The sequence below is a fragment of the Sinohyriopsis cumingii genome, chromosome 6, assembly GCF_028554795.1.
Source record: "Sinohyriopsis cumingii isolate HCF-2022 chromosome 6, ASM2855479v2, whole genome shotgun sequence".
NCBI classification, from domain to species: domain Eukaryota; kingdom Metazoa; phylum Mollusca; class Bivalvia; order Unionida; family Unionidae; genus Sinohyriopsis; species Sinohyriopsis cumingii.
The window spans coordinates 78,427,546-78,453,756 of record NC_142966.1 but is presented as its reverse complement, the minus strand read 5'-3'; the positions used below and the strand labels follow the sequence as shown (position 1 = coordinate 78,453,756).

The 26,211-nt window shown below is 34.4% G+C and overlaps 1 protein-coding gene across 6 annotated transcripts in view; it reads left to right on the top strand.

The window, feature by feature from the left end:
- LOC149797280 (sperm-associated antigen 17-like) overlaps positions 1-25,952 on the top strand; it is a 117,448-nt gene extending 91,496 nt beyond the window's left edge. For 3 of the 6 annotated variants that reach the window (XM_089961989.1, XM_089961988.1, XM_089961987.1), the window contains 8 exons: positions 3,089-3,226; positions 6,004-6,147; positions 10,480-10,581; positions 11,339-11,481; positions 16,313-16,573; positions 18,700-18,844; positions 21,089-21,223; positions 24,255-25,952. In XM_089961989.1, coding sequence (XP_089818115.1) covers positions 3,089-3,226; positions 6,004-6,147; positions 10,480-10,581; positions 11,339-11,481; positions 16,313-16,573; positions 18,700-18,844; positions 21,089-21,223; positions 24,255-24,292 — 1,106 coding nt within the window. In that variant the 3' untranslated portion in view covers positions 24,293-25,952. The remainder of the gene's footprint in view (positions 1-3,088; positions 3,227-6,003; positions 6,148-10,479; positions 10,582-11,338; positions 11,482-16,312; positions 16,574-18,699; positions 18,845-21,088; positions 21,224-24,254) is intronic. The other 3 variants (XM_089961991.1, XM_089961990.1, XM_089961992.1) reach the window with 3 other exon arrangements.
- Positions 25,953-26,211: the final 259 nt, after the last annotated feature.

Genomic DNA, 26,211 nt, shown 5'->3' with positions numbered 1-26,211 from the left:
TTGCATTTTTGACTCAAAAATGAAAAAGGATTAATATGGGGGGGGGGTTTGTAGCAGTGACTGAAACTGCCCCAGACAACTCAGGCAATAAACTTGTTTCAACATGTGTCTAAGATAGTTTATTGACCAAGCATTGGTCATCTGTTGTTTCCCTTAAAGAGGTGGATAACTTAAGTTATATATTTGAGGGAGAAACTTTAAGACCTCCACATTGTTTGGTGCTTGATTGAGTATGCTTGATGACTGAGAAAATATTTGGTTGCTATTAATAATAATAATAATAAATAATAATGACCTTATTTAAAGAGGGTAACACAATTAGCTAAAAACTAATCTATCTTGAGGCCCTCATACAAAGGAATTCATTTATTTAAGCTGCATCTCTGAAGCCACTGGATATATTGGGTTTGGAAGAAGGAAATAGAGTGGGCATTTCTAATCTCAGTTGGAATACTATTCCAGAGCAGAGTTCCAGAGTATTGGAAACTTTTTTTAAATAACTCCTTATTTGGTTTGGGAATTTTATACTGTTTGGTTGACATGGATCGCAGGTGGGGAGTATTACCAGGTAGCCTATACTGGAATAGTGATTGTAAATATTCAGGAGCACTATTCTGAGATATCCTGTACATTAATTTGACTTTTCTCAAACAGATTCGGTCTTTAATAGGTAATATTTTTAACCTATCAGCTAAACTTTCCTTGCTTTCTTTCTGGATTGATATTAGCCCAAATGCTCTTTTTTGAAGATGTGCCAGCTTTGCTATGTTTTTATCATTTGAATTACCCCATACTGTACTACAGTAGTCCAAATAGGGTTGTATGTAACTGTTATAAAATAGTTTCCTGTGCCTTTCAGGGAGAAAATGTCTTATCCTACTGAGAAGCCATAACTTGAATTGACTTTTTTACTGGTATGTTTGATATGTTCAGTCCATGATAGGTTATTATCTACCAGAACACCAAGTAGCCTATCATGACAGACTATTTGCAGATTTGTATCCTTCCATGTCAGACATAGTTCATAACTATCAAGATTTGTCCTTCTTTGCCGTGTTGAGATAAGTAATATTTTAGTTTTACCAGTATTTACCACCATGCCATTACATGTGCACCAGTTTTCCAGTTTGTTTAGGGCATTCTGTAAAGAAATTTCGAGCTCATGCTTTGTGTTTTGGATGTCTGACAATGTTGTGTCATCTGCATAGAGATCTGTAGATGTTATTGAGTCTCTTAGTAAAAGTGGTAGGTCATTAATAAATAAAATGAATAGTAGTGGACCTAGAATTGAGCCTTGTGGTACTCCATATCTAATTGTTTCAGGTTCAGACAGAACATTATTTATGTAAACATGTTGTGTAGTTGTTTACCCTGGATCAAGCAACTGTTCTTCACAGGTTGCATTGTTGTTGTTGATGTTTTGGGTTTAAAGCCATTTTTCAGCACATGATAGGCTATACATAGCGGTCAGTATAAATGATGGAGGAGAACCTGGGAAAACCCCAACAAGAACCACCAACCCATGGGGAAGGTAATGGCAGACATTCTCACAGACCCACATTTGCTGATCCCAAGATTCAAACCCACGTGGACAGAGGTGAAAATGGAAGTGATCACACAGGATACATTGAAGACGAACACAAAGAAGATTTAACGACTTCATTGTTCATGTGTCAATAATAATTAGATTAATAATTATCTGCTTGTTTAGGAACTAACATCTTTTCCAAAATAAGCAAGACGATTTTTGTCTTCAAGTATACAACACATCTTGCCAAATTATTGAATCAAGCTTTTCTTTATTTTGTAGTACTTAAAGAAATACTGGTAGTTCAAAATTATTGTAACATTTCAGGAGCCATGCCACAATAGTACAAAATCAAATTTGTGTTACAACAAAGCATGTTATAGCGGGACTTCACTGTATCTGTGTCCTTTACTACAGAGTAGTAGTAGCAGCAGTAGTGGTAGTAGTAGTAGTAGGTTTTATATGGCTTTCTTTTGGTAGAGTTCTTCTCTAGCTTGTTTCATTGGCTATCAGCCTCTAGATTAAATTAGTTAATATTGATGCTTCTGTAGACAAAGCAGTGTCAAGGAAAGATTCAACAGTAGCAAAGTATATGCTATTTTTGGGGCCATTGTCATACTTGTACAAGCAGTGAGTGAAGCATGCCGGAGAAAATGTGTGGGATTGGTAATTGATCTCTCTTTTCTTATGCTTGCATAACTGACAGAAAATCTTCCATGCACTGCAAGAACTAGTATCATTTTTGCTCGCTAAAACTTCAAGACCAGGCCCCTCATGTCATAAACTTTGCTCAACTCCAAACTTTAATCAAAAGTATTCTGACCAATCAGTGGGTGCAGTTGTCAATTTCAAATAATATTTCCAAGCCAGAAGTAACATTTTATTACTTGAAATGTTGAGCAGATATTTATGGATGAGAAGCCAGACCTCACATTCTTGGACTATTTTGAATGTGAAACTCGAGCTTAAGTCCAAAAACTGTATTGATCCATAACCTCAATTAGAGCAAAGTTAGAATTATGTCATTTTCATGATGACTGCACCACTAGCATACTAAAATTTCAGTTATTTAGACATACTAATATCTTATCTGATTTTGATTCCTGAATGAAAAGTCATGATAATATGAGGATTGGTGTATATATCAACAAGCAATTTATTTTTACATGTGGCCATGCAAGTGTACATAATTCAGGGTTCATCTACTACCCAGAAAAACTAACTTAGAAAAAGAAATATATTTTGATATGATTTAAAAAATGCTGTTGTTGTATTAGTGAACGTATAAATTAACTTTAGTGATAGACTGTATACAATCATTATTTGTAATGTCAGATCAAAATATTAATAAGAAATACATTTCAAAGACAGGATAGAGTTGATATTGTTCATTCAGATAGGCTGTTGGCATCTGCAAGTTGTCTTGTAAGTATGTACATGCACCATGCAGAGTTACTTTAAAGTTTGTTGTGATGTAACATACTTAGTTGTGTACTACCGGTATATGGTTTGCTGATGCACAGGATATTGAGGTGTTGGATGTTGTTTTGTGTTTTTCAGTACTGGCTACAATCACTTCACACAGTGACAGGTCTAGTCAGTCATCCACCATCCAGCCCAAACGTGCACCCCCAACTGTCTCCGAGACCCCCTTCTCCAAAATAAGAGGGGTTGCAGATACTCCACAATCATATGCAGGTAGATTGGCCATGATGTAGAATAATAAATTTAAAACCCATTTAAATATTGGGTCTTCACAAGTGTATGTTATAGAAGGTTTAGTACAATCATACTGGGAACCTATTTTGTGTACATTTTACCCAGCTAAGTACAGAAGTACAGGGAACTTATTTTGTGTATATTATACATGGCTAGGTACAGAAGTACAGGGAACTTATTTTGTGTACATTATACATGGCTAGGTACAGAAGTACAGGGAACTTATTTTGTGTATATTATACATGGCTAGGTACAGAAGTACAGGGAACCTATTTTGTGTACATTATACATGGCCAGGTACAGGGAACCCATTTTGCATACATTTATACATGGCTAGGTACAGAAATATACAAACCTATTTTGTGGACATTTTTCATGGCTTAGTACAGAAGTATATAAACCTGTTTTGTGTACATTATTTGTGTCTCAGTACAGACCTATTTTGTGTATATTATTTGTGGCTTAAACATTTAGCATAGACATGTACAAAGATTAAATATTTAGCTTAGATATATACAAAGATTAAACATTTAGCATAGACATATACAAAGATTAAATATTTAGCATAGACATATACAAAAGATTAAATATTTAGCTTAGATATATACAAAGATTAAACATTTAGCTTAGACATATACAAAGATTAAATATTTAGCATAGACATATACAAAAGATTAAATATTTAGCTTAGACATATACAAAAGATTAAATATTTAGCATAGACATATACAAAGATTAAACATTTAGCTTAGACATATACAAATATTAAACATTTAGCATAGACATATACAAAGATTAAACATTTAGGTTAGACATATACAAAGGAATATTCAGATTCCTGGAAACAGGTAAGACAGGAATTATGTTTATTGGACATGTCATGTTGATTTGAATATGTCTAATGGCAAGAGTCATGATTGCCATCACCACTTGAAATTGAAAACAAAAACACCTAAAGATTACCTTAAGCTCAAAGATCATGCAAGACGCCTTTCACCTCCATGAACTTGGAACTGCATTTTTGGAACTGTAATGGAGATAATTGAGGTCAGCATGTAATTTACATGCTTTTTAATAAAGCATTAGTCTCAGATCACACTCCTTAAAAGCATTATTCCATTCTGACAATTGTGGTACATGATATTTCCTTACATCTTACTGAAAATTTTGACTGTCTTACAGAGAAGGTCTTGCTTGGGTTGGCAGGTCTGTCAGATGTTGTATAATGTGTGCACAATCAGTTCTCATCATCAGTGGCTCTTTTACAACAATGCTGCATTCATTGTCAAAATCATCTATACATTAAGCAAAGAATTGACAGAAAAATCTTTCTAAACAGTATGTTAAGCAGAGATGGAGAAATATTTAAATGGAATGGGTAGTTGCTGTGTCACTGACAGGCAGGTGCATGTTTGTTGACACATTTATCAATTTTGTAAACATTTACACACACTGTAAATTAAACATAGCTATTTACTCATGTAAATGTTGTGGTTTCAAACAGAATATATCATCCTTTGCATGACTTCTGAAATGGTGTTAAGAAATGCAACAGTTACTGCTGCCTTAGCTTGGAGAATACATGGATAAGGTTAGTGGGGGGTTTGGGGTGGGATGGCACATTGAACTTTATACACCTACCATTTGGCAGGGTGTATCTTGCTGTCCCTCTATCCATCTGTCCATTAACTTTTCTTTTTCCACATGACAACTTCAGTTTACTAAACCTACCTTTACCAAACTGTACGTGTAAACTTTTCTTGATCAGAAAAAGAAACCTATTGATTTGGGGGTCAAAAGATCAAAGATAAAAGTCATTATGACTGAAAGAAAAAAATTGTTTTTCACTCAATAACGTTAGTTCTGCATCACAGACCTACACCGTAATTTTATGGATGGCTTGCAATTGGGGTAAAGAACAAACCTATTGATTTTGGGATCAATAAAGTCAAAGGCCAAGGTTACTAAATGAAAGAATAAAATGGTTTCTGAACACAAATTTAGTCATCATCCATTTACCTTCACCAGAGTTTGTGATGACTTGCATATTGGGTAAGAAAGGAGTCCATTCGTTTTGGGACCAAAATGTCAAAGGTCACAATAACTATGACTAATCGAAGCCATGTTTTTCTTCTTCTTCATATTAACTTAGGTTTTGACCATGTATCTGAAACAAACTTTGTGGAGGCATATAACTCCTCCCTCATCTTAAATTTTATATAGATAAGACAAGGGGGTGGAGTCAGTTGAGTTTTATATGCTCACCTTCTGCTACAGTGTATCATGCTGTGACCCTATCTGTCTGTCTATTCATTAACTTTTCCTTTTCTGCATGACAATTTCATTCTACAGCACCAAACTTTGCCAAACTTTACCAATTAACTTTTTTTCTTGATGAATGAAAGAAGCCTGTTAATTTTGGGTCAAAAGGTCAAAGGTCTTGTTCTTGTGACTCAAAGAAAAATTGGGTTTTAAATGCAGAATAACCTAGGGTAATAAATAAACCTATAGATTCTGCAGTCTAAAATAAGGTCAGCAGTCATGGTCATGGTAAACCTAGTAAGAATATAATGGTTTCTGCACAGTATATTTAGTTCAAAACTGCATGCCTTGATCAAAGCTCCAGGTCATTAAAACTCATTAGTTGATCATTTCCATGCATTGCTATTAAACACAGGGTAGACATACAATGTGTTCTTCATGGTACTCTTGTTCATTATGGAATAAAAAATAACTCTATTTGCCTCTCCTTTCAGTGTACAGTGAGTTTGCACCTTCCACTAATGTACGACCAGGTAACCCCACCCCAGCCCATGCCACTGGACAGGGGTCACCTGCCCCTGTCAGGCCACAGAACCCCACACCTGCACATGCTCAGAAAGCAGTCCCTGGTCGTCCAGGTTAGTTGATATAAGACTGCATCAAAAAACACATTCAGATATTTATGAGGGCACCAGCTTGTGCTAAAAGGGGACAGTAGTGTGTTACCTTATTTTTAGAATGTCTATCCATCAATTCATCTGAAATGCTGAATTTCATTCTGATTGGTGACTTTTACATTTTTAATGGTTTGAAACCAGAGTTAGTATGAGATTTCATAAAAATATCACCCATTGTAACATTCGGTTTTTACATTGTGTTGCATTGCATCAAGCATTTTCTCTAAGTTATATGTTTCCTTTACACACTTCTAGTTTTCCCATGATTTTCTACAGATCTATTTTAGCAGTAAAGAAGTGAACAGCACGTAACTAGATATATGTTCAATCCAAGCATACAAAGGAATGGTGGGTGGTTTTATTTCATGATCCTTATTAGGTAAGTTTTTTTATAAACTAAGGTAAACCCAGAGAACTTAACATAAGAGACAAGTGTATGCTCAATTATGCCTGCTTAGCTTATAATTAGAGTTGTGTTCATTATGAGCAGTGCAAAATACTAGTAGAAGGAAACTTGAAAGCCTGATGAATTGGAAAGGTTATGTTTGTTCTAAATGCCAGTGATGCTTATTTCTTACTAATTCAGGTTTCAGGAGGGAAAAGTATTTTGGCATTTTGACCAAATATTTTGAATTGAAACATACTTTAATTACTTACAAAAGAAATGTACTATTGCTTTAAAGAAATGACAAATTGGTTTCTGTTTGCTTGTTATTTCCATACTTTTGAGGATACATTGTGATAGGTTATGTCCATCCAAATGTGATGAGTGGATGATAACACTGGTTTCAGATTTTAAAGGCTTAATGGGTGAGGGGGTAGCAATTTAAAAAAAACCCAGATATTTCTGATTGTTTCAATCTCATGTGTAAATGAACAAAACTTTGCTTGGAGAGATTTCATTCCCTCTCTGCCTATGGTATTGTGTCCATTCTCTTTCACCAAATGTAGTTTATGTTACTAATAATTATGAGTAACAAACTTTACTAATAAAGTGTAAATCAACTGGCCTTTCATGTCAATAAATGGTCAAAGAAGGCAACTCAGATTTAGTCAAATGATTAGACTGGCTGGTTATTACCTCCCTTGGATGTTGTTCCACTGATGTTAATACTTGAAACAGTTCTAGATAATGCTTTTTATAGGAATTCACAATAATTTCTCAAATAATGATTCAGTTGTTAAGATAAAATTCTCTAGTGGCATATAAAGAAAAGTAAATTATAAAAATAATATAAAGATCATTTAGAACAGTACGTTTGCGATAGTAAAATGAACTAAGAATAGCAACACTTCTTGTTATATTTTTCCTTCTCATCTTATATAAAGTAATAGCACTTCAACCCTCCAAGTCATCAGTTTTCTGAATAGTATTTTTTCAGTTGATTCGGGCTGAGCAGACATAGCCAGATTTCATTTGAGTCATGGTGAATTTTTCTTATTTTGCAATGTGTGTCTCTCACTTGCTTGGTCAGGGGCATTCACCAAATTATGTGTTTGGTAATCGGGATGCACTGTTACAGATTTGAGCTACAAGGAGATGAATATTGGAAGTATTTATAGTACCACTTCTGTAGTGGTATATAGGAATCCTCATGTCTACCCATCCTTCCTTCTGTTCATCACATAATCTTGTGAACATAAACAGTCACACAGTTATTTTATATATTGCCTTGAAACTTGAATTTGATCACTTGAAGATGCACATAACAACAAAATCACCTTGCTTCTGCAGTTTTATAGTAGCTAATGCCCTTTCTTGCTTACAGCTTAATACATTGTATGAGCAATCTCACAAACACAACTACTCTGACAGTTTTCAAAACACTACCATGAAACTTAGGAAATGTTATGGTTATTTTCTGAAGCTGTGCATATCAGCAAATTGCTATGCACCTGCAATTTTTTTTAAATCAACTAGTCCCAGACTTTTGTATGTGATATTTGTAAAGTCTGGTAAATATTATGGTCATAATTTGAAGATGTGAATATCAATAAATCACTTTGATCCTGCAATTTTGATTGTTAGAGTTATTGTCCCTTTTGAATTGCAATTTGATGTTGTGTATGAAAGAATCATGTGAATACAACTAGTCTCACAGATTTCAATGCATCTCCATGAAACTTGGCGATGTTATGGTAATGGTCTGAAAACATGCATATTGGCAAATCACTGTGCTGATGCTATTTGTGTTAGAGTTATTGCCCTTTTTTGACTTAGAGCCTAATATGGTATCTGCTAACTTGGGACTGCAAACTCACAGTCTTAGTGGATAACCATGAAACTTTGTACATGTTTTGGTCATCCTTGAAGATGCAGATATGGACAAATTACTGTCCTCTCACAATTTGAGTTAGAATTATTGCCCTTTTTAAGTTACTGCTGAATACAGTGTGTGACTAAATCTTGTGAAAGCAACTAGTCCTGCAGTTTATTTGATTGATCACCATGAAACTTGTACATGTTATGGTCATCATCTGAAGATGTGCTTGTCACCAAATCACTCTGCAGTTGCAGCTTTCATTAGTTATTGCCCTTTTTGGCCTGTAGCCAAATATAATATTGTGCAGAATATTGCAAATGCAACTTGTCTTGCAGTATTTTATGAATTGCTGTGAAAACTTAGTACAATTTATGGTCATCATCTAAAGATGCGCATATTGACAAATCCTTGTACATCTCTTTAAGCATTTCCATATGCAGCTGGATGCATTATTAGATAAAATGTTGTGAATGAATCGGTTCTCAGTTTTCAGTGGATTACTATGAAACATAGCATATGCATGTTAACCATTCATTTTACTTACAATATGACGAGTTATGCATCTTATTTTGCTATAGACTTGTCTCCTCTTGTTGGGATGAGGGATACTCGAGAGGTAGAGGTACATGTTTACAAATTAACAGCTTGCCATTCCTCATGCTAGTATTATTTTGGGGGGGATAATATCATAAAGATGTTGAAGCTTTTTTACTATAGATAAAAGATTTTTTAAATCCATTTATTCAATTTTCTTTTTGCATTGATTGATCATAAATCAACCAACAATTTTTCTGAACTTGAAGAAATTGTATCTACAGATACCTGTATATTTTCAATTTTAAGCATTCATTATTAATCCCTCTCTCTCTCTCTCTCTCTCTCTCTCTCTCTCCTATGCTAGCTAGCTTGTTAGATATGTACTTGTCACTATTCATATTTGGCTCCAGTTCTTTGCCTGTCTAGATGTCTGCCAGTCTTCACCTACCTATCTTTATCTGTCATTCTTTGTCTACCTATCTACCTTGCTACCTACCTTATCTCTCTCTCTCTCTCTCTGTCTATTGTCATTCTGTTTGTAATAAACCATCTGGTCACCAAGTCACTTTGAACAGAAATTCTGCACAAAGCTCTAGGACCAGGGAACCAATTAAACAGTGTTCATAAACAGCAGTATGTGTATAGGGAATGCTTTCATAAATGCTTGTGTGTTGACAGGGTGGAATTGTTGTTCATAAGAATTCCGTGTGTTTTTTGGGGGGGAAGCCTGTGTTCAGCAGCATACATATTTGCAGGAATCCTGGTACTCCAAGCACCAGTGATAAACCTATGTCTTTAGATGGAATCCTAGCATTCATTATCCTAAGGTTTTTTTCTTCAGGCAGTCCTTCTGTTCATAAGCTTTTGTTTTACAGAGAATTCTGGTATGTTTACAGGGAATCTTAGGAATGTAGTTGTTTTGCACGAAATATTGGTGTACATAAACCTATGTATTTACAGGGGGTCCTATTGTTTTTCAGTCTAAGTGTTTTACTGGGAATCCTAGTGTTCATCAACTGATATTTTTTTACAGGAAATCATTGTGTTCATAAACTTATGTGTTTACAGGGAATCTTAGTGTTCACAAACCTATGTTTTACAGGGAATCCTAAGGGGAATCCTAGTGTTCTTGAATGTAGTATTTACAGGGAATCCTAATGGAAATCCTAGTGTTCTTGAATGTAGTATTTACAGGGAATCCTAAGGGGAATCCTAGTGTTCTTGAATGTAGTATTTACAGGGAATCCTCATTGTCATAAACTTGCATGTTTACAGGGAGTTCTAGTGTTCATAAACTAGTGTGTTTACATCTAATCCTGATGTTAATTGGCCTAAGTGTATTGCAATGAATTCCATTGTAACAATTGATGATCTATGTATTTTATGAGGAATCACATCATTTCTAAGCACCATTTTTACTTGGAATCCTAGGTTGCATAAAGTGGATGCATTTATGGAGATTCTAAGTGTTCATAAGTCTATATGTTTACAGGGAATCCTACTCCAAAGCGAGCAGGAGGTGTTGAATCCCCGTCAGATGTACATTCTCATATAGAACACCCGGTTATCGTTGAACAACCATCACTTGAAGAAGGTAGAGATATACTAGAATATGTAACTTTGTGTAAAGTTCTGTATCAGTCTTCCTGTTAAATGTTTGCTTTTTTGGCAAACTTTGTGGACATCTTTCCATTTTTAAAAGTGTGTATTACTAAGCAGTTATGCAGTTCTGTGTTAAAGACAGAAGTCTAAAATTATCTTAAAATACTCTGAAGCATATTGAAACATTTTTCTCTATGATGTGAAAATAGTTATTCTTCTTCATTCTGTCACACTTTTTGTCTTTTCTTCTTTGTTTTCTTCATCTTATTTTTCCTCTTTTTCTTCACCATCTTCTTCTCTGGTCCCTTTTTCTTCTTTATGATATAATATCTTTATTAATCTTCTTACTGGCATGCATTGATGTTGATATGAAAGTTGTCAAGTAACTCTCACTTTGTTTTCATGTTTTCCAATGCATAATGTGGTTTCTATATTTGTATGGTTATAGTGTAAAGCAGATTTGCAAAAAAAGGTGAACTGTGGGAGGAATTAATAGATTTTATACTTTCCAAGCACCTACTTTTTCTGTCAGTTTTAAATTTGATTCACACCCCATTAGCCACATTATTAATTCTTGAACAGGCCATACTGTATGATCCTTTTTATATGATATCTTAAACCAAAGTGTACTAAAATATACTATAGTATACATTTCTCCTCTTGCCTCTGTCTCTCTCACTCTCTGTATTTCTCCTGATCCCAGCTGTGTTTTATTCTGTTGGTATGTCATTTGACTTTAACCCTTGCAGTGTATGATATGCCCATAGATGAACATGAAATGGTACTGACACGCAGTTTAAAAGTGGATGTGCTAGGAAAACCCAGGAAAGATTCAGTCCCCTTACCTAGTGTGATCAAGGGTGGCAGGCCTGGAGCCATTCCCAACAAAAGGGTATGTAACCATACATGTGACTGAACAACGAGATCACCTTAGGACAGATTAGGAGATTGGCGAAATTTGGTCAGGAGTGTTGACCTCAACAGAGGGAGGATTTTCCTCAACCCAGTTGTTAGCATGCAAATGGACAAAACTTAACACTTTTGAATAAATTTGCATTTTATTATGTTAAAATGTGCACATCATCTCATTAAACCAGTCCCTTAATGATAAATTGTTGACATTCATACTCTATTTTTAGCATTTTGTAGGTCATTATCTGGATTATATTTTGTGGTAGTCTACATCCAGTGTCTCTCTCATGAACTCTTGACAGAACACTTGTTTTTTCCTATCATTATGTTGCAGTTGTCATTTGCATTTGGTTGTTGTTGTTGTTTTGGGTTTAACGCCATTTTTCAGCACAAGATAGACTATACATGGTGGCCAGTGTAACTGTTGGAAGAAGAAGCCAGGAAAACTCTGGTAAGAATCATTGACCCACAGGAAGCTACTGGCCAACTTTCTCACATACTGACATTGGCCAAGCCCAAGACTCAAACCCATGCAGACAGAGTTGAGATAGCAGTGATTGGTAAATACAGATGCTTTAGACCACACTGCCGCCCACTGCCCCCAGTGCAACTGACCCAAAGCAGATATTTGTTTCTGAAATAATATAGAATATATTGCATATATAATATTGTTTCATAGTTCACCCGTCAGTAGTCAATAATTGATGATAGGCGATAAAACAAACTTCCTAATCAGATTAGGGAGTATTTATTGCACTCTCAAGCATGTAGTTTCAATGTCTTGTCCACATGAAGCACTGATGCATACATTACCATTACACCTTTTGTGACGTTAAACCTAATTTGCAGACAACTTAGTTGTCATAATAATCATCACTATCATCAACAATAATCTGCTTTATATTTAATTTGTATGACTCTTTCAATATTATTATTATTATTATTATTATTATTATTATTTTATTATTGTTATTATTATTATTATTATTATTATTATTATTATTATTATTTCAATTGTGATTATGATTTCTTATGAACATTAACATAGTTAAACTTTAGTAATACTTCCATGAATATTTTATATAAGCATGTAAAGCCAAGTTCAGCTGATTCAGTGTTACAGTTTGGACTATCAAGGAATCTTGTGGATATCCTGTTTACATCCTTGTCAAAAACGTGAACTTAGACCATCAGCATTTTATCAAAAAAACACAAGCAGTCTATATATTATTTCATCCAGAATTATTGAGAATTCCTTAAAATGATGTTAATGTGTTTTTTTTTAAAAAGATTCCAGTTATTGTCAAATCTGGCTGCATTGCAGATACAGTATATTTCATTTGGCATCAAACACACTTATTGAATAGCAACAGCATTTCTACAGCATGTTTTTTTTATTTATGCACACGACAACAGTAATCAGTTTTGCTTTTGTCATAAATGTTCAGTTATGGCCAAGCAATCTGCCAATTCTGTTAGTAGCCATACAGGTTTTATTGATGGGAAATGACAAAAAGTTTAGAAAAGGGTTGGGGAAAAAAAACAATGGATATGGGCATGGCAGGAGGAAAAAGATAGTGGTGAATGATGATGGAAAAAGATTGTGATTGAAGGATGCATTCAAAATTAGTCTTACATCAATTTCTTTTCTTTTACCCATAAATGTATATTGTTCAGTTAAGATATATTGTTCAGTGTTAGATATATTGTTCAGCATAAGATATATTGTTCAGTATAAGATATATTGTTCAGTGTAAGATATATTGTAAATTTTAAGATACATTGTTCAGTGTAAGATATATTGTAAATTGTAAGATACATTGTTCAGTGTAAGATATATTGTAAAATGTAAGATATATTGTTTAGTGTAAGATATATTGTAAATTGTCTTTTTGTTTTCTTCTTGATTCCTCATGGTGACATTCAGATTACAAAGATTGTTAGAATGGCCTGGCACAATGATGCAAATAAATAGGACATATTGATCTGTCAGTCATATAGATAAATATAGCAGATTAATTTGTCATACAGGTAAATAGGGCAGATTGTGTTTTTTTTCTCATACAAATAAATAGGGCAGATTAATCTGTCAGTCATACAGGTAAATAGGGCAGATTGATCTGTAAGACTTGTATAGATAAATAGGGCAGATTGATCTATTAGATTATTGCAAATAAATTGGGCAGATTGATCTGTTGCAGTTAGACAAATAAATGGGGCAGATTGATCTTTCAGTTATACAGATAAATTGGGCAGATAGATCTATTAGATTCTTGCAAATACATTGGGCAGATTGATCTGTCAGAGTTGTACAGATAAATTGGGCAGATTGATCTATTAGATTATTGCAAATAAATTTGACAGATTGATCTGTAAGAGTTGTATAGATAAATAGAGCAGATTGATCGATTCATCATCATCAGTCTCCTGACCTAGTGTGGTCATCGAGGCACTGTGCTGCTGAACATCTGACCTGTTCCCTCCACTTGTATCGATCATGTGCCAATGCCTGTGTCTCCGCAAAACTTTTCCTGGTCCATTCTGTAATGTTGTCAGTCCACTTTTTTCTTTGTCTACCTCTCTTTCTGCCACCCTGGATGCTGCTCTGTAGGACTGTTGTGGATAGACTGTTGGCTCTAGTGACATGGCCATACCATTTCAGTTTTCTCTTTTCAACAGTGGTGAGGAGGTCTTCATATTGGCGTACTTTGCGCCTGATGGTGTTACACACTTCTTCATTTGTGATGTGGTCCATGTAAGAGATGCCATGGATGGTTCTGTAGCATCTCATTTCAAGTGACTAGATTCTTCGTTGTAATTCTGCTGTTAGGGTCCAGGCCTCACATGAGTACAAAAAGATTGAGATGACTAGAGCTCAAAATAGTCTCATTTTAGTTTTCAGACAGATATTCTTGTCTCTCCAGATGGGTCTTAGCTTTGACATAGCTGCCATTGTTTGTGCTGCTCTTGACAAAATTTCTGCTCTTGATCCCTCTTCGGTGATTATGGAACCAAGATGTTTGAACTGGCTCACTGTTTCCAGCTCATGTCCTCTGACTTTAATCTTGGCCGAGATTTGTTTGCCACTATTTGTCATCAGCTTTGTCTTCTCAGTGCTTATCTCCATGTAAAATCTGGAAGATGTTTCATCCAGGTTCTTCACTAAGGTGGCAACCTCGTCTTCACTGCCTGCCAGCCCATCAATGTCGTCTGCAAAGCAGAGGTTGGTGATGTTACGCCCTCCAATGCTGACTGTCCCACTGGTTTTCCAGGGCTTTGCTCATGATGCGCTCTAAGTAGATGTTGAAAAGTGTGGGTGACAGGAGACAGCCTTGATGCACTCCCACTGTTGTCTAGAACCAGTCCCCCACAGAACCTTGGGCAATTACTGCACTGGTAGCCTTGGCGTACAGCTGCTTGATGGTATTGGTTAACTTTTGACCCATGTTATACTTATTCATTGTGGCCTACAATGCCTCATGCCAGACTCTGTCAAAGGCCTTTTTGAAATCTGTGAACACATGATAGATGTCTTGTTGGTGTTGCTAGTACTTTTCACACAGAACCCTGAGATTGAATATTTGTTCTGTTGTGCTTCTTCCACTCCGGAACCCAGCCTGTTCTTCAGGGATTATTTCTTCTGCTTGTGGTTTCAGTCTGTTCAAGATGATGATGATCAATTAGATTATTGCAAATAAATTGGGCAGATTGATTTGTAAGAGTTATATAGATAAATTGGGCAGATAGATCTATTAGAATTGACCCCTTAGCGGTCATTGTCAGGTCTTCACCAAAGACAGTGGAGATCTGATTTTAATCAGATTGTCCTGATGGATGGCTTGCATATAGTATTATAAAATATATATCACATAACTGGATCAAACACTGAAGATTATTTGTATCTCGGGTAAGGAAGTATTCTGTCAGTTTAGGAGTTAGAAGATCAAATGTCAAGATTACTGTGATTGAAAGAGGAAAAATTTCTTCCACAGAGTAATGTTGGTTCTACTTTACATGTTTGGGCTAAATCTTTTGGATATATTTTACTTGGGGTAAGGAAGAAGCCAATCTAATTTGCACATTGTTTATTTCATGTATATTTTAAAACAGACTAAAGCACTGTAAAATATTACAGGATGTCTTCTATATCATGAATACTTGTCAGTGATGGGTGATAGAGGGCACCTTGTAGATTTGTTTGAAATTAGGGGTATGGGTCACTGTCAAAAAAAAAAGCTTTCTTAAATAAAATTTGACAAAATCTTGCATTGTCAGGTCTTCACCAAAGACAGTGGAGATCTGATTTTAATCAGATTGTCCTGATGGATGGCTTGCATATAGTATTATAAAATATATAACACATAACTGGATCAAACACTGAAGATTATTTGTATCTCGGGTAAGGAAGTATTCTGTCAGTTTAGGAGTTAGAAGATCAAATGTCAAGATTACTGTGATTGAAAGAGGAAAAATTGCTTCCACAGAGTAATGTTGGTTCTACTTTACATGTTTGGGCTAAATCTTTTGGATATATTTTACTTGGGGTAAGGAAGAAGCTAATCTAATTTGCACATTGTTTATTTCATGTATATTTTAAAACAGACTAAAGCACTGTAAAATATTACAGGATGTCTTCTATATCATGAATACTTGTCAGTGATGGGTGATAGAGGGCACCTTGTAGATTTGTTTGAAATTAGGGGTATGGGTCACTGTCAAAAAAAAAAGCTTTCTTAAATAAAATTTGACAAAATCTTGCAAATGTATGGTATAAGAAAATTAAATTTTATCTTTTTTATAACCATGTACAGTTTCAAGCCATTGAGGATCCTGTGAAGAGAAAAGTGAAGAATTCTGTTGTTGCTGGTGCCACTATCAAGGGTCAAGCCAATTTAGCTCATATTAAGGGAATGAATTTGCTCCCAGATGAGGTGGACTTTGGGGTCCTCAAGGAAGGGAATACATACACATTTGACGTATCCCTCGTGAACACTGGGGTGGACCCATGCCGTTTCAAGATCAAACAGCCACCGCCAGCAACTGGTATCAGGATTATCTATGTACCTGGACCGGTAAGTCATGTTTACTGGCGTAAATAAGCAAGAAATATTAAGGCCACTTGATTTTCTTTGTGCATTATGCAAAAGATTTCTTCCTCATTGTTTTACATGCCTGAGTTAGTACTTTTTGTTCTGCCTGCAGATTGCATAGATATGTAGCTGTTGTTGATGATGGTTGATTTTGGTGTGAACATCAAGCCCATACTATACTTCATAGCACATTTAATAGAAAGATACATCAGACTACATGGAAAATTGTTTTAAAACCAAATTCGTGCAGTTTTTTTATGGATTGCCATAAAACTTGTCAAGTATTATTGTCATCACCTGAAGAGGCGCATGTTGACAAATCACAGTGCTGCTGCAATTTTTATTAGACTAATTGCCTGTTTTGTTTTGTAGCATGACACATTCTTGTTTGTGTAAATAGTCCCAACATTTTTTTTATAGGTTTTCATGAAGCTTGGTAATTATTATGGTCATCACCAGAAGATGCACATATTGACAAGTCACTGTGCTCCAGCTGTATTTGTTTGAGTTACTGCCCATTTTATCTTGCTGCTTATCACAGTGTATGAAAGTGTGATTTTTGTGCAATTAGTCCTGCAAAGTTGGTAAACATTATGGTCATTATGAGATGATGCAGATGCTGACAAATTACTTTGCTTCTGCAATTTTTGTTATTGCTCTAGTAGCTGCATGCATTTTAAGACAGAATCTGTGCTTCAAGCTACCTTGAATTTTGTAAGAGTTATTACCCATTTTAACTAACACCTGGGTGTAGTATGTGAGAGAATTTCCTGAATGCAACTACTTCTGCAGTTTTTTGTGGCTTGCTGTGAATTTTTTATATATTGTGGACATCATAAGAAGATATACATGTTGGTATATCTTTGTACCGACACAGTAATTTCACAAGACTTATGTTCCATTTTTTTATACTGTAGACTTGTTTCCATCATGGAATAGGAGTAGAGTGCAGGATAGGCAGGAGTAAGAAAATTGTTCAGTGTTCTTCTAGTTGTTTATACACATGTGTTCATTGGAAAAAGAGTTACTTCAAATTTATTTCTGCTGCCATTATTTGGTTCATTGCAATCAGCAATCAATTTCATTTTATGTGAGAGTAGTAAATTACAAATACAGTCAACTCTCATTACAAAAAGTAAATAGTTACAAATAGTCAATTCTCATTACAAATACAGTCAACTCTTATTACAGATAAAGTCAACTCTCATTACAAATAAAGTCAACTCTTATTACACATAAAGCCAACTCTCATTACAAATACAGTCAACTCTCATTACAAAAGTAATAACTTTCATTACAATACAGTCAACTTTCATTACAAATAAGTCAACTCTCATTACAAATACCATCAGCTCTCATTACCAGAAGTGATAGGCTACAAACATAGTCAGCTCACATTACAGAAGTAATAAGTTACAAATACATTCAATTCTCATTACAAATATAGTCAACTCTTATTACAAACACTGTTGACTCTTGTTACAAATATAGTCAACTCTTATTACAGATACTGTCAACTCTCATTACAAATATAGTCAACTCTTCTTACAAATACAGTCAACTCTCATTACAAAACTAGTCAACTCTCATTATATATACTATCAACTCTCATTATATATACTGTCAACTCTCATTACAAATACTGTCAACTTCATTACCAAAAGCATTTCTTCCTATCATGTCATAAGTACTATGCTTCTAGCATTTCTTCCTATCATGGAATGTTGCTCTTCCAGTGAAGGCACATTTTCATTTTATTTTAATTAAAATCTATATGTAGGATCAGATCCAAAAGATTTTCTATGAGGGTTTCATTTTAAGAATTGGGTGGTTTGCTTTAATTAAATAGTCAGTATTTTATAATTCTCACTGAAAAGTGTACAGTTTTTAACCGAACAAGCATTCCTAGTGACCTCCCATTTAATATGCTCATTCTCACCTTACATTGTTACATCAGATTTTTTTTAAGGGTTATTGGTGACTTTATTAATATTTAATAGTTTCGTTTCTTATATACGTGCAACTTTTTAAGCAATAATTGCTCACTGAAACTGCCACACCATATAATAGGCCAATTTCATGAAAGGAAGTTAACATCTTTATTGTAGGTTGCACCTGGCATGAAGACCACATTTGAGATAGAACTGTATGCAATTGCTGTTGGTGTGGAGGGGGAGAGTGGAGTGGGATCAATTAGACATGACCTGGAGATTGTCACAGAAACAGACATACTCTTCCTGCCAATAGCAGCAAATATCCTTCCCAAAAATAATTTTGAAAGTTATAATAATAAATAAGTATGGGATATTAATCTTGTATTGTAGATTTTATGATGGCAATGATGATTTTGCTTTAGTCAGTGGAGTTGTACCACTAATGCATAAGAGAAGTAGTTATAACAAATACAGGATTCCCACACTACTGGGAAATCAAATTAAAGTTAGGTACATGAGTAGGTTTGTTACTAACTGTGGAAAAGTCAGTATCTTTGCAAAGACTGATCAAAGTCAATGTAGTCTTGCTGTATAGGTCACTTGGACACATATAGGTCACTTAGACACCTGTAGGTCACTTAGACACATATAGGTCACTTTAGACACATTCAAATATATCAGCACCTTCTACTAATCAGCTAAAGTCACATATTTTGGAAACTGTACTGGTTCTCCAATACATGTGTCCAAATAACTCTCTTCTCACCAAGCAACAAATAACATATAAAAAAAGTAGGTAAAATCAGTAATTTCAACAATTAAATGGGGACGGTATCATGCAAAAACTGGAATACATCCAGAAAAACTCCAGCAAGGATTCTAGAACAGTACATGAGGAAACCATTTTACAAAGTGGTAAACATTTTGTGGAAGATTCCATGGAAAGTCTTAATTTCCATGCATGCAAAGTGGCTGCTTCCAACCATATTTCTGCAGTGAAAGTAAGTAAAAATTAAGCTTAATTTAAGAGTTAAATAACATTGCCTGTTCTGTTAAAGTCAGGTGTTGGCCATTTGCTGTAATAATATGAGCATGAAAATTCAGAATTTAATTTATCAGTTAGAAAAACACTGATCTGATAACGGAAAGACAGGCTTTTGGGTGTAACCTAAGTATCCCCAAAAATATAACAAACAAGAAAGCTAGACCAGTATTCTGTATACTCTGGGCCTAGTGAAGTTGTCAATTAGTCTATCTTTGATATTCTTTTATTAAATAAGATGAAAATACATTATCTGGTCACAACTGCTAATTCTTACAAAGTCCATCTATTTTTTTAAGATTTTGATGAATGAATCTATCTGTGCTTATATGAGAACACTTTATTTATTGTCTGTCATGTAAATATCTACAATTATTAGGAAATGTGAATGCCTTGGTAACTCATATTGCTGTCTTGACTGATTATTCAGAGTTACAAAGTTGAGAAGAAAACAAATATCTGTCAGTCGATTGCTTTTTATTTCTTCATCTCTGACACGATACAGATAAGCAGAGTTTTGAAAAGTTACATGTGTAACATGTTTATCCTGTACACTTTAAATCATGTATAATTTATTTAATTAATTATTTAATTAATATATAAGATATTTGAATTTTCAGTATAGCTATTAGTTAATTCTGTGTTTTAGTGCATAGTGAGATGTTTAGTTCAGGTTGGAATTTGCTTATAATGGGAAAGTCTTGAAATAGAAACAAAAATTCATTTTTTAAGTGCATATTTTTATACCAAAATATTGTTTATTCCATTTTGTTTTGGCCATAGATAATTGTTGAAAAATTCAGTTTAATCCCAAATAAAATCTTGGAATGACATGGAATTTTTGTTTCAAAAGTGTGTGAACCCTGCAGATATTTACAACAGTAAAATTACCAGTAATGTTCTCTGACACAAAGCTGTTGGCCCTATTAAACACATGTTTAGAAATTGTTGACAAATAATTTCTTTGTGCCACTTCATCACACAGAGTATCATATAATCAGATTGTCAATAAAATTGTATTAACAGTGTCGTGTCTATTATGCTGACACAAATTCTGTTCTTTGACCAATCATAAAGCATCTTGCATCAGCAGTGTCTTGTTGATTATACTGAAACAAATTTTGTTCATTAACCAATCCAAAAGCATCTTACATCAAGTGTCTTGTTGATCATACTAACATAAATTTTGCTGTTCAACCAATCAAAAACATCTTACATTAATTGTTGTGTTAGAAATCACTTTATAAATGATTTTTTGCTGATACTGTTCCCTTTTCTGCTGTGTGATGATGGGACTCGTATCAGATATGTATTAAAAAACTATAGTTACTGTTGACATCACTTAGTAACAACAATTTGCTTGCTTTTGTTTTTATGTAGGTATCATTTACGTGAATGTGTTTTGCTTTATTCACCTACCCTCATCACAGTCACAGCAGTGGAGTGTATTTTGTTTTACACATTCTGTATCCACTAGTTTGAGCATAACAGCTCCTTTGTTGTTGACCTTAACTGATGTACTTGTGCTAACATCAGCTGAATATGAAAACAGGGGACCTAACAGTCCAAAGGGAGGTAAATCTGCTGGAACTCGATTAGTTTCTACAGCTCCTCCGGCCAACAGAGGTATTATAAGACCAAGGAAGAGCATGAAAGGTAAAGTTCAAAGTTCATCTCCACTGTTAACATGCATAGTTCAAAGTTCATCTCCACTGTTTGCCTGTATAGTTCAAAGTTCATCTCTACTGTTTACATGTATAGTTCAAAGTTCATCTCCACTGTTTACATGTATGGTTGAAAGTTTTCACATCTTACAAATGTATGGGGGACACAGAAAAAGGTGGTTCTCATCAAAGAGGCACATTGAGTATAAGCAATTTATTGTGGTCATAGATAAATGTTTTCATCAAAAAGCCACATTAAGGAAGGAGAAGACGTGTCTTAAGTATAAGCAATTTATTGTGGGCATAGATAACGGTTCTTATCAAAAGGCCACAATAAGGATAAAGATGGGATAATGATGTTAATATGCATCACGTTTTATGCACTCATATTTTATTCCATGGATGTTGTTTTTTAAAAAATTGTCTTTAAACAGATCAAACCCCAACCAACAATATATAGGTGTGTTGTTTCTCAATATTTTCTCACATTTTCCAGATAATAACCATTTTAAAATTAATACTCTAAAGGTGAGAGGACAAGAATATTGTTATTAGCTGGTCACAGATTAGAAGGAGCTTATGTGAGGGCCTATCATCAGTCAATTCCAAACAAGATTGTTATCACTATCATATTAATGAATTTTAGCATTTTTATCATCATATTTCTAGAATTTAACTTAAAATCAGCACTGAATTCTACTGATTTTCCAGTAAACCACATACCTACCTACCTACCTACCTAACTACCTACCTACCTACATGCATGCATGCATGCATTTTCCAGTAAACCACATACATACATACATACATACATACATACATACATACATGCATGCATGCATGCATGCATGCATGCATGCACACACATGCACACACACACACACGCACACACATATATGCCTATGTTTATACATACATACCAGATGGTCATATCAATATGGGATTTTCACTAAAAGACATATAATTATACCCTGTTAGTCCTAAATGAAAATGGTGCCAATCTGACTACAATGTGGCTGCCATTTTAACCATCTTGAAAATCTTATTCTCTCATATCATCCTGAACAAATGATAATACTGACACAGTGTTTTCACTAAATGACATACTGTGATATCTAGTTGATGCGAAAGGAAAATTGTTGTATCAGCTTGGATTTTTCAAGAGAGCATTTCTTACATGTACATATGGTTGTGTCTTGTTTGACAATGGTGTCAATCTGACCTTACAAAATGGCTGCAACAGAAACCATATTGAAAATGTTGTAACCATTATTTCTTAATAAATGGTTATTTTGATATGGGGTTTCCACTGAAGCAGTTCTTATGTAGTTGGTCCAAAATAAAAAAATATTGTTGACCATACTTCACAAAATGGCTGCAGCATTGCATTTTCAGTACAACACTAGCAGTAAGTAGTTGGGTCCTTAATTAAAATGGTGCCAATATTACCTCCCAATATGGCACATGGTCCATAATGAAAATGGTACCAATACTACCACCAAGTATGGCACATGGTCATAATGGAAAGTGTCAATATTACCTCCCAATATGGTAGATGGTTCATAATGAAATGTTGCCAGTGTTACCTTCCAGTGTGGCACATGGTCCATAATGAAAATGGTGCCAGTATTACCTCCCAGTATGGCATATGGTACATAATGAAAATGGTGCCAGTATTACCTCCCAGTATGGCATATGGTACATAATGAAGATGGTGCCAGTATTACCTCCCAGTATGGCACATGGTACGTAATGAAGATGTTGCCAATATTACCTCCCAGTATGGCATATGGTCCCTAATTAAAATTATTCAAGTTAACTCTCCTGAAAGGATGGTCACATTGACATCAGAGTTTTTATTTAAACACTTTTTGCAACATATTGTTCAAAAGTTGGTCTTGTATCACTATGATATCAATCTTATCTCTTACATGTCTTCTTTGGTGTCCATCTTGAAAATCTTTTTATGGCTTTCTGTCCTGAATAGATGGTCATACCAACCTAGTCTTTGCATTTAAATACTATAACAATATGTAGCTGGCCCTAAATGAAATTGATGCTGATGTGACCTACAGCTAGGCAACCATATCAACCAACAACATGCAACCATAGCAACCTACAACATGCAACCATAGCAAACCTCTCAAAAATCTTGACACTACCTCTATGGAACAAATGCTTCCATTGACCTGGGACAAAAACTTTGTACTAAATTCAGTTGGTGCTAAATTAGAATGGTTCAGATACAACCAACAACATGTCCATGCTTTGAACCAGTTTGAAAACCAGATATATTTCACCAATGGGTCCATTCAGAGTTCAGTGCTTGAATATTTTGTATCCTTTTGAGCTTGTGAACACAATGACTCATGCATGTAACACAGTGATTTGTACATGTAACACAGTGATTTGTACATATAACACAGTGACTTGTACATATAACACAGTGACTTGTACATGTAACACAGTGACTTATCCATAATAAAATTTTGCTTTGTAATGAATAAGTTGATAGTAAGCACTATGACATTGATTTTGTGGTCAAAGGTTTTGTCTGTTTTGGCTTCTAATCATCAAAATACACACAAGTGTAATTCGTTTTTTTATCAAACACATTTTGTGGATGTATCCTAAGGTACAATGAATTATGCCAGTTTCAGTAATTCAGGCAATAATGTTTTTTTAAAACAAAAGATGGAGTTAACCAAACTTACCATGTCAATGTATCTTGACGGTATCTGAGATAAGTGGTTGCATAACAATAAAATACAGTAAACACTGGGCAATGCATTTTCAAAAAGATGATATCATGATGTAAATATTATCTCTTTCAGTCAATCACATAATAAATATCATCTCTTATAACAATAATTTGGGTATGAGGATATAATTGCAAAGGTCCTTAGGTATTTTTATTTCTGAAATTTTGCTGCAATTTTTAAGGATATTCTATTATTTTAACATGGTTTACAAGATGTCAGAATTCTCTATTCCTACTTTCTCTGGTATTTGTTTTATTTCAGATGCATCAGAACCCCAGTTAGTGTCAGCTGTACGCTAAACTCATTATGAAAGAGGACAAATTTTCAACATCCCAAGATGCAATTACAGCTCTTATTTCAGATGCTGTCATTTGTCAATAACTATTTCAGTGTTAAACATCATAAACAGTAAATCAATGAGTAAAGGATTTTTTGTCAGGAGCTTGAAGGATTTTCTGTGATAATAAATTAACTTATTGTTAATATTTTTACTTGCAACATTCCTTTTTTTCTGTGAATATATGAACAAAATAGTGTATTCTTTCATTAATAATATTGATTTTAAATGCTTTTCTTTTTTTATCATGTCCTGTCAGCAGTGCATTTTGAATTACTATATATAGAATAATAAATTCTTGTTTGTCTCCTTGTCAAATTATATGCTACTGAACATGTACTCTTGAATTATGTTTTGTGCCATCCATAGAGAGATGTTAATATGTAAAACTATGAATTAAATAAAAATGTTTTCTTTGTATTTCTTCTGTACAGGCTTGTAATGATGCACACACACACACACACACACACACACACACACACACACACACACACACAGATGCACCAGTTTATGTATACACCTGAATTTTGGTTTATTCTTTAATCAATGGAAAACAAATCCTTAACGTTTGGGGGATATTATAATTGTATCCTGCTACTTGTAACCAAAATGTCTAATGACAAAGGTTTTAGGAAATCTACACTAGTTAAGTACATGCCTCAGAAAAATCAGGAAATGTTGATAGTACAGTACTGGTAGTTGTGAATTAAGAATGCTGCTTGTTATCAAAACACAGCCATTCATAAAATGATTTTGATTGCTCCAGAATCGCTTAAGACGGCACACTTTACCAGCCATGATTGCTCAAAAAAGATCATAGGTATTTTGTTTTTCTTTCATACATACTGTACATCTGACTGCAAACAGTACAGACTAAAATCTGCCAACTCCCAATATGTTGGCAGATTACAGTCTGTATTATTCATTTTAAAGAATTCAAATGAAGAGTATAGATCCAGTCTACAGGCACATCAAATATACTAAGTTCCAAGGTTGTGTTACACTAGCTCTTTATTGTGTGCATGTTATACATAGGTTGTAAACAAACCTTATTGGTTATATCTTCCTCTTTCTATCTCTGAAATTAATAGGTATATAATTTACCTAAAACAAAATTCTTATGTGGCTACAGACCTTCAGTTCCGTTTTCTGCAATCAAGCCAGTATTATAATGTAAAAGTGGCTTTGTTAACACATTGGATCATTTAAATCTATGGTACATATGAGATTACATGTACGGGTTATTTATCCAGATTTTGATTCAAGAACTGTAGTGGGCCAATGGTTAAGGTGTTGGACTCATGGCCAGAGGGGTGCTGGTTTGATTCCCACCATCGGTTTAGCTTGGATCATGGTGTGTTCATAAGCAAGGCACTTTATTCCACTTACCTTGGTATGATACTGCATTCATTTGTTGCAATGCTGTAAAAATGCAAACCTTAGATTTGTCTAGTGTAACACTGAATTATGTAGGACATGGTAGCCATTGTCTGGCTCTTGATTATATTAAAATATTATGTACAACACACTGCTTTTAGTACCATGTCTTTCTTGACTATTTTTATATTTATGATGCAACGGCTTCTTACTTCTCATGATTAAATAAAATATATGATAAATTTTGCATGTCTTTGGATTTTTCTCATTAAACATTTATGACACGGAGTTTTTTCTTGCATGTCTTTCAGTGTTTCTCATTAAACTGTTATGACACTGAGCTTTTGTTGCATTTCTTTGCATTTTTCTCATTAAACTAATTTAACACAGTAAACATTTTTTGCATTTCTTTGCATTTTTCTCATTAAACTCTTTTAACACAGCAAGCTTTTATGCATGTGTATAGATTTTTCTCATTAAACTCTTATGACATAGTGAGCTTTT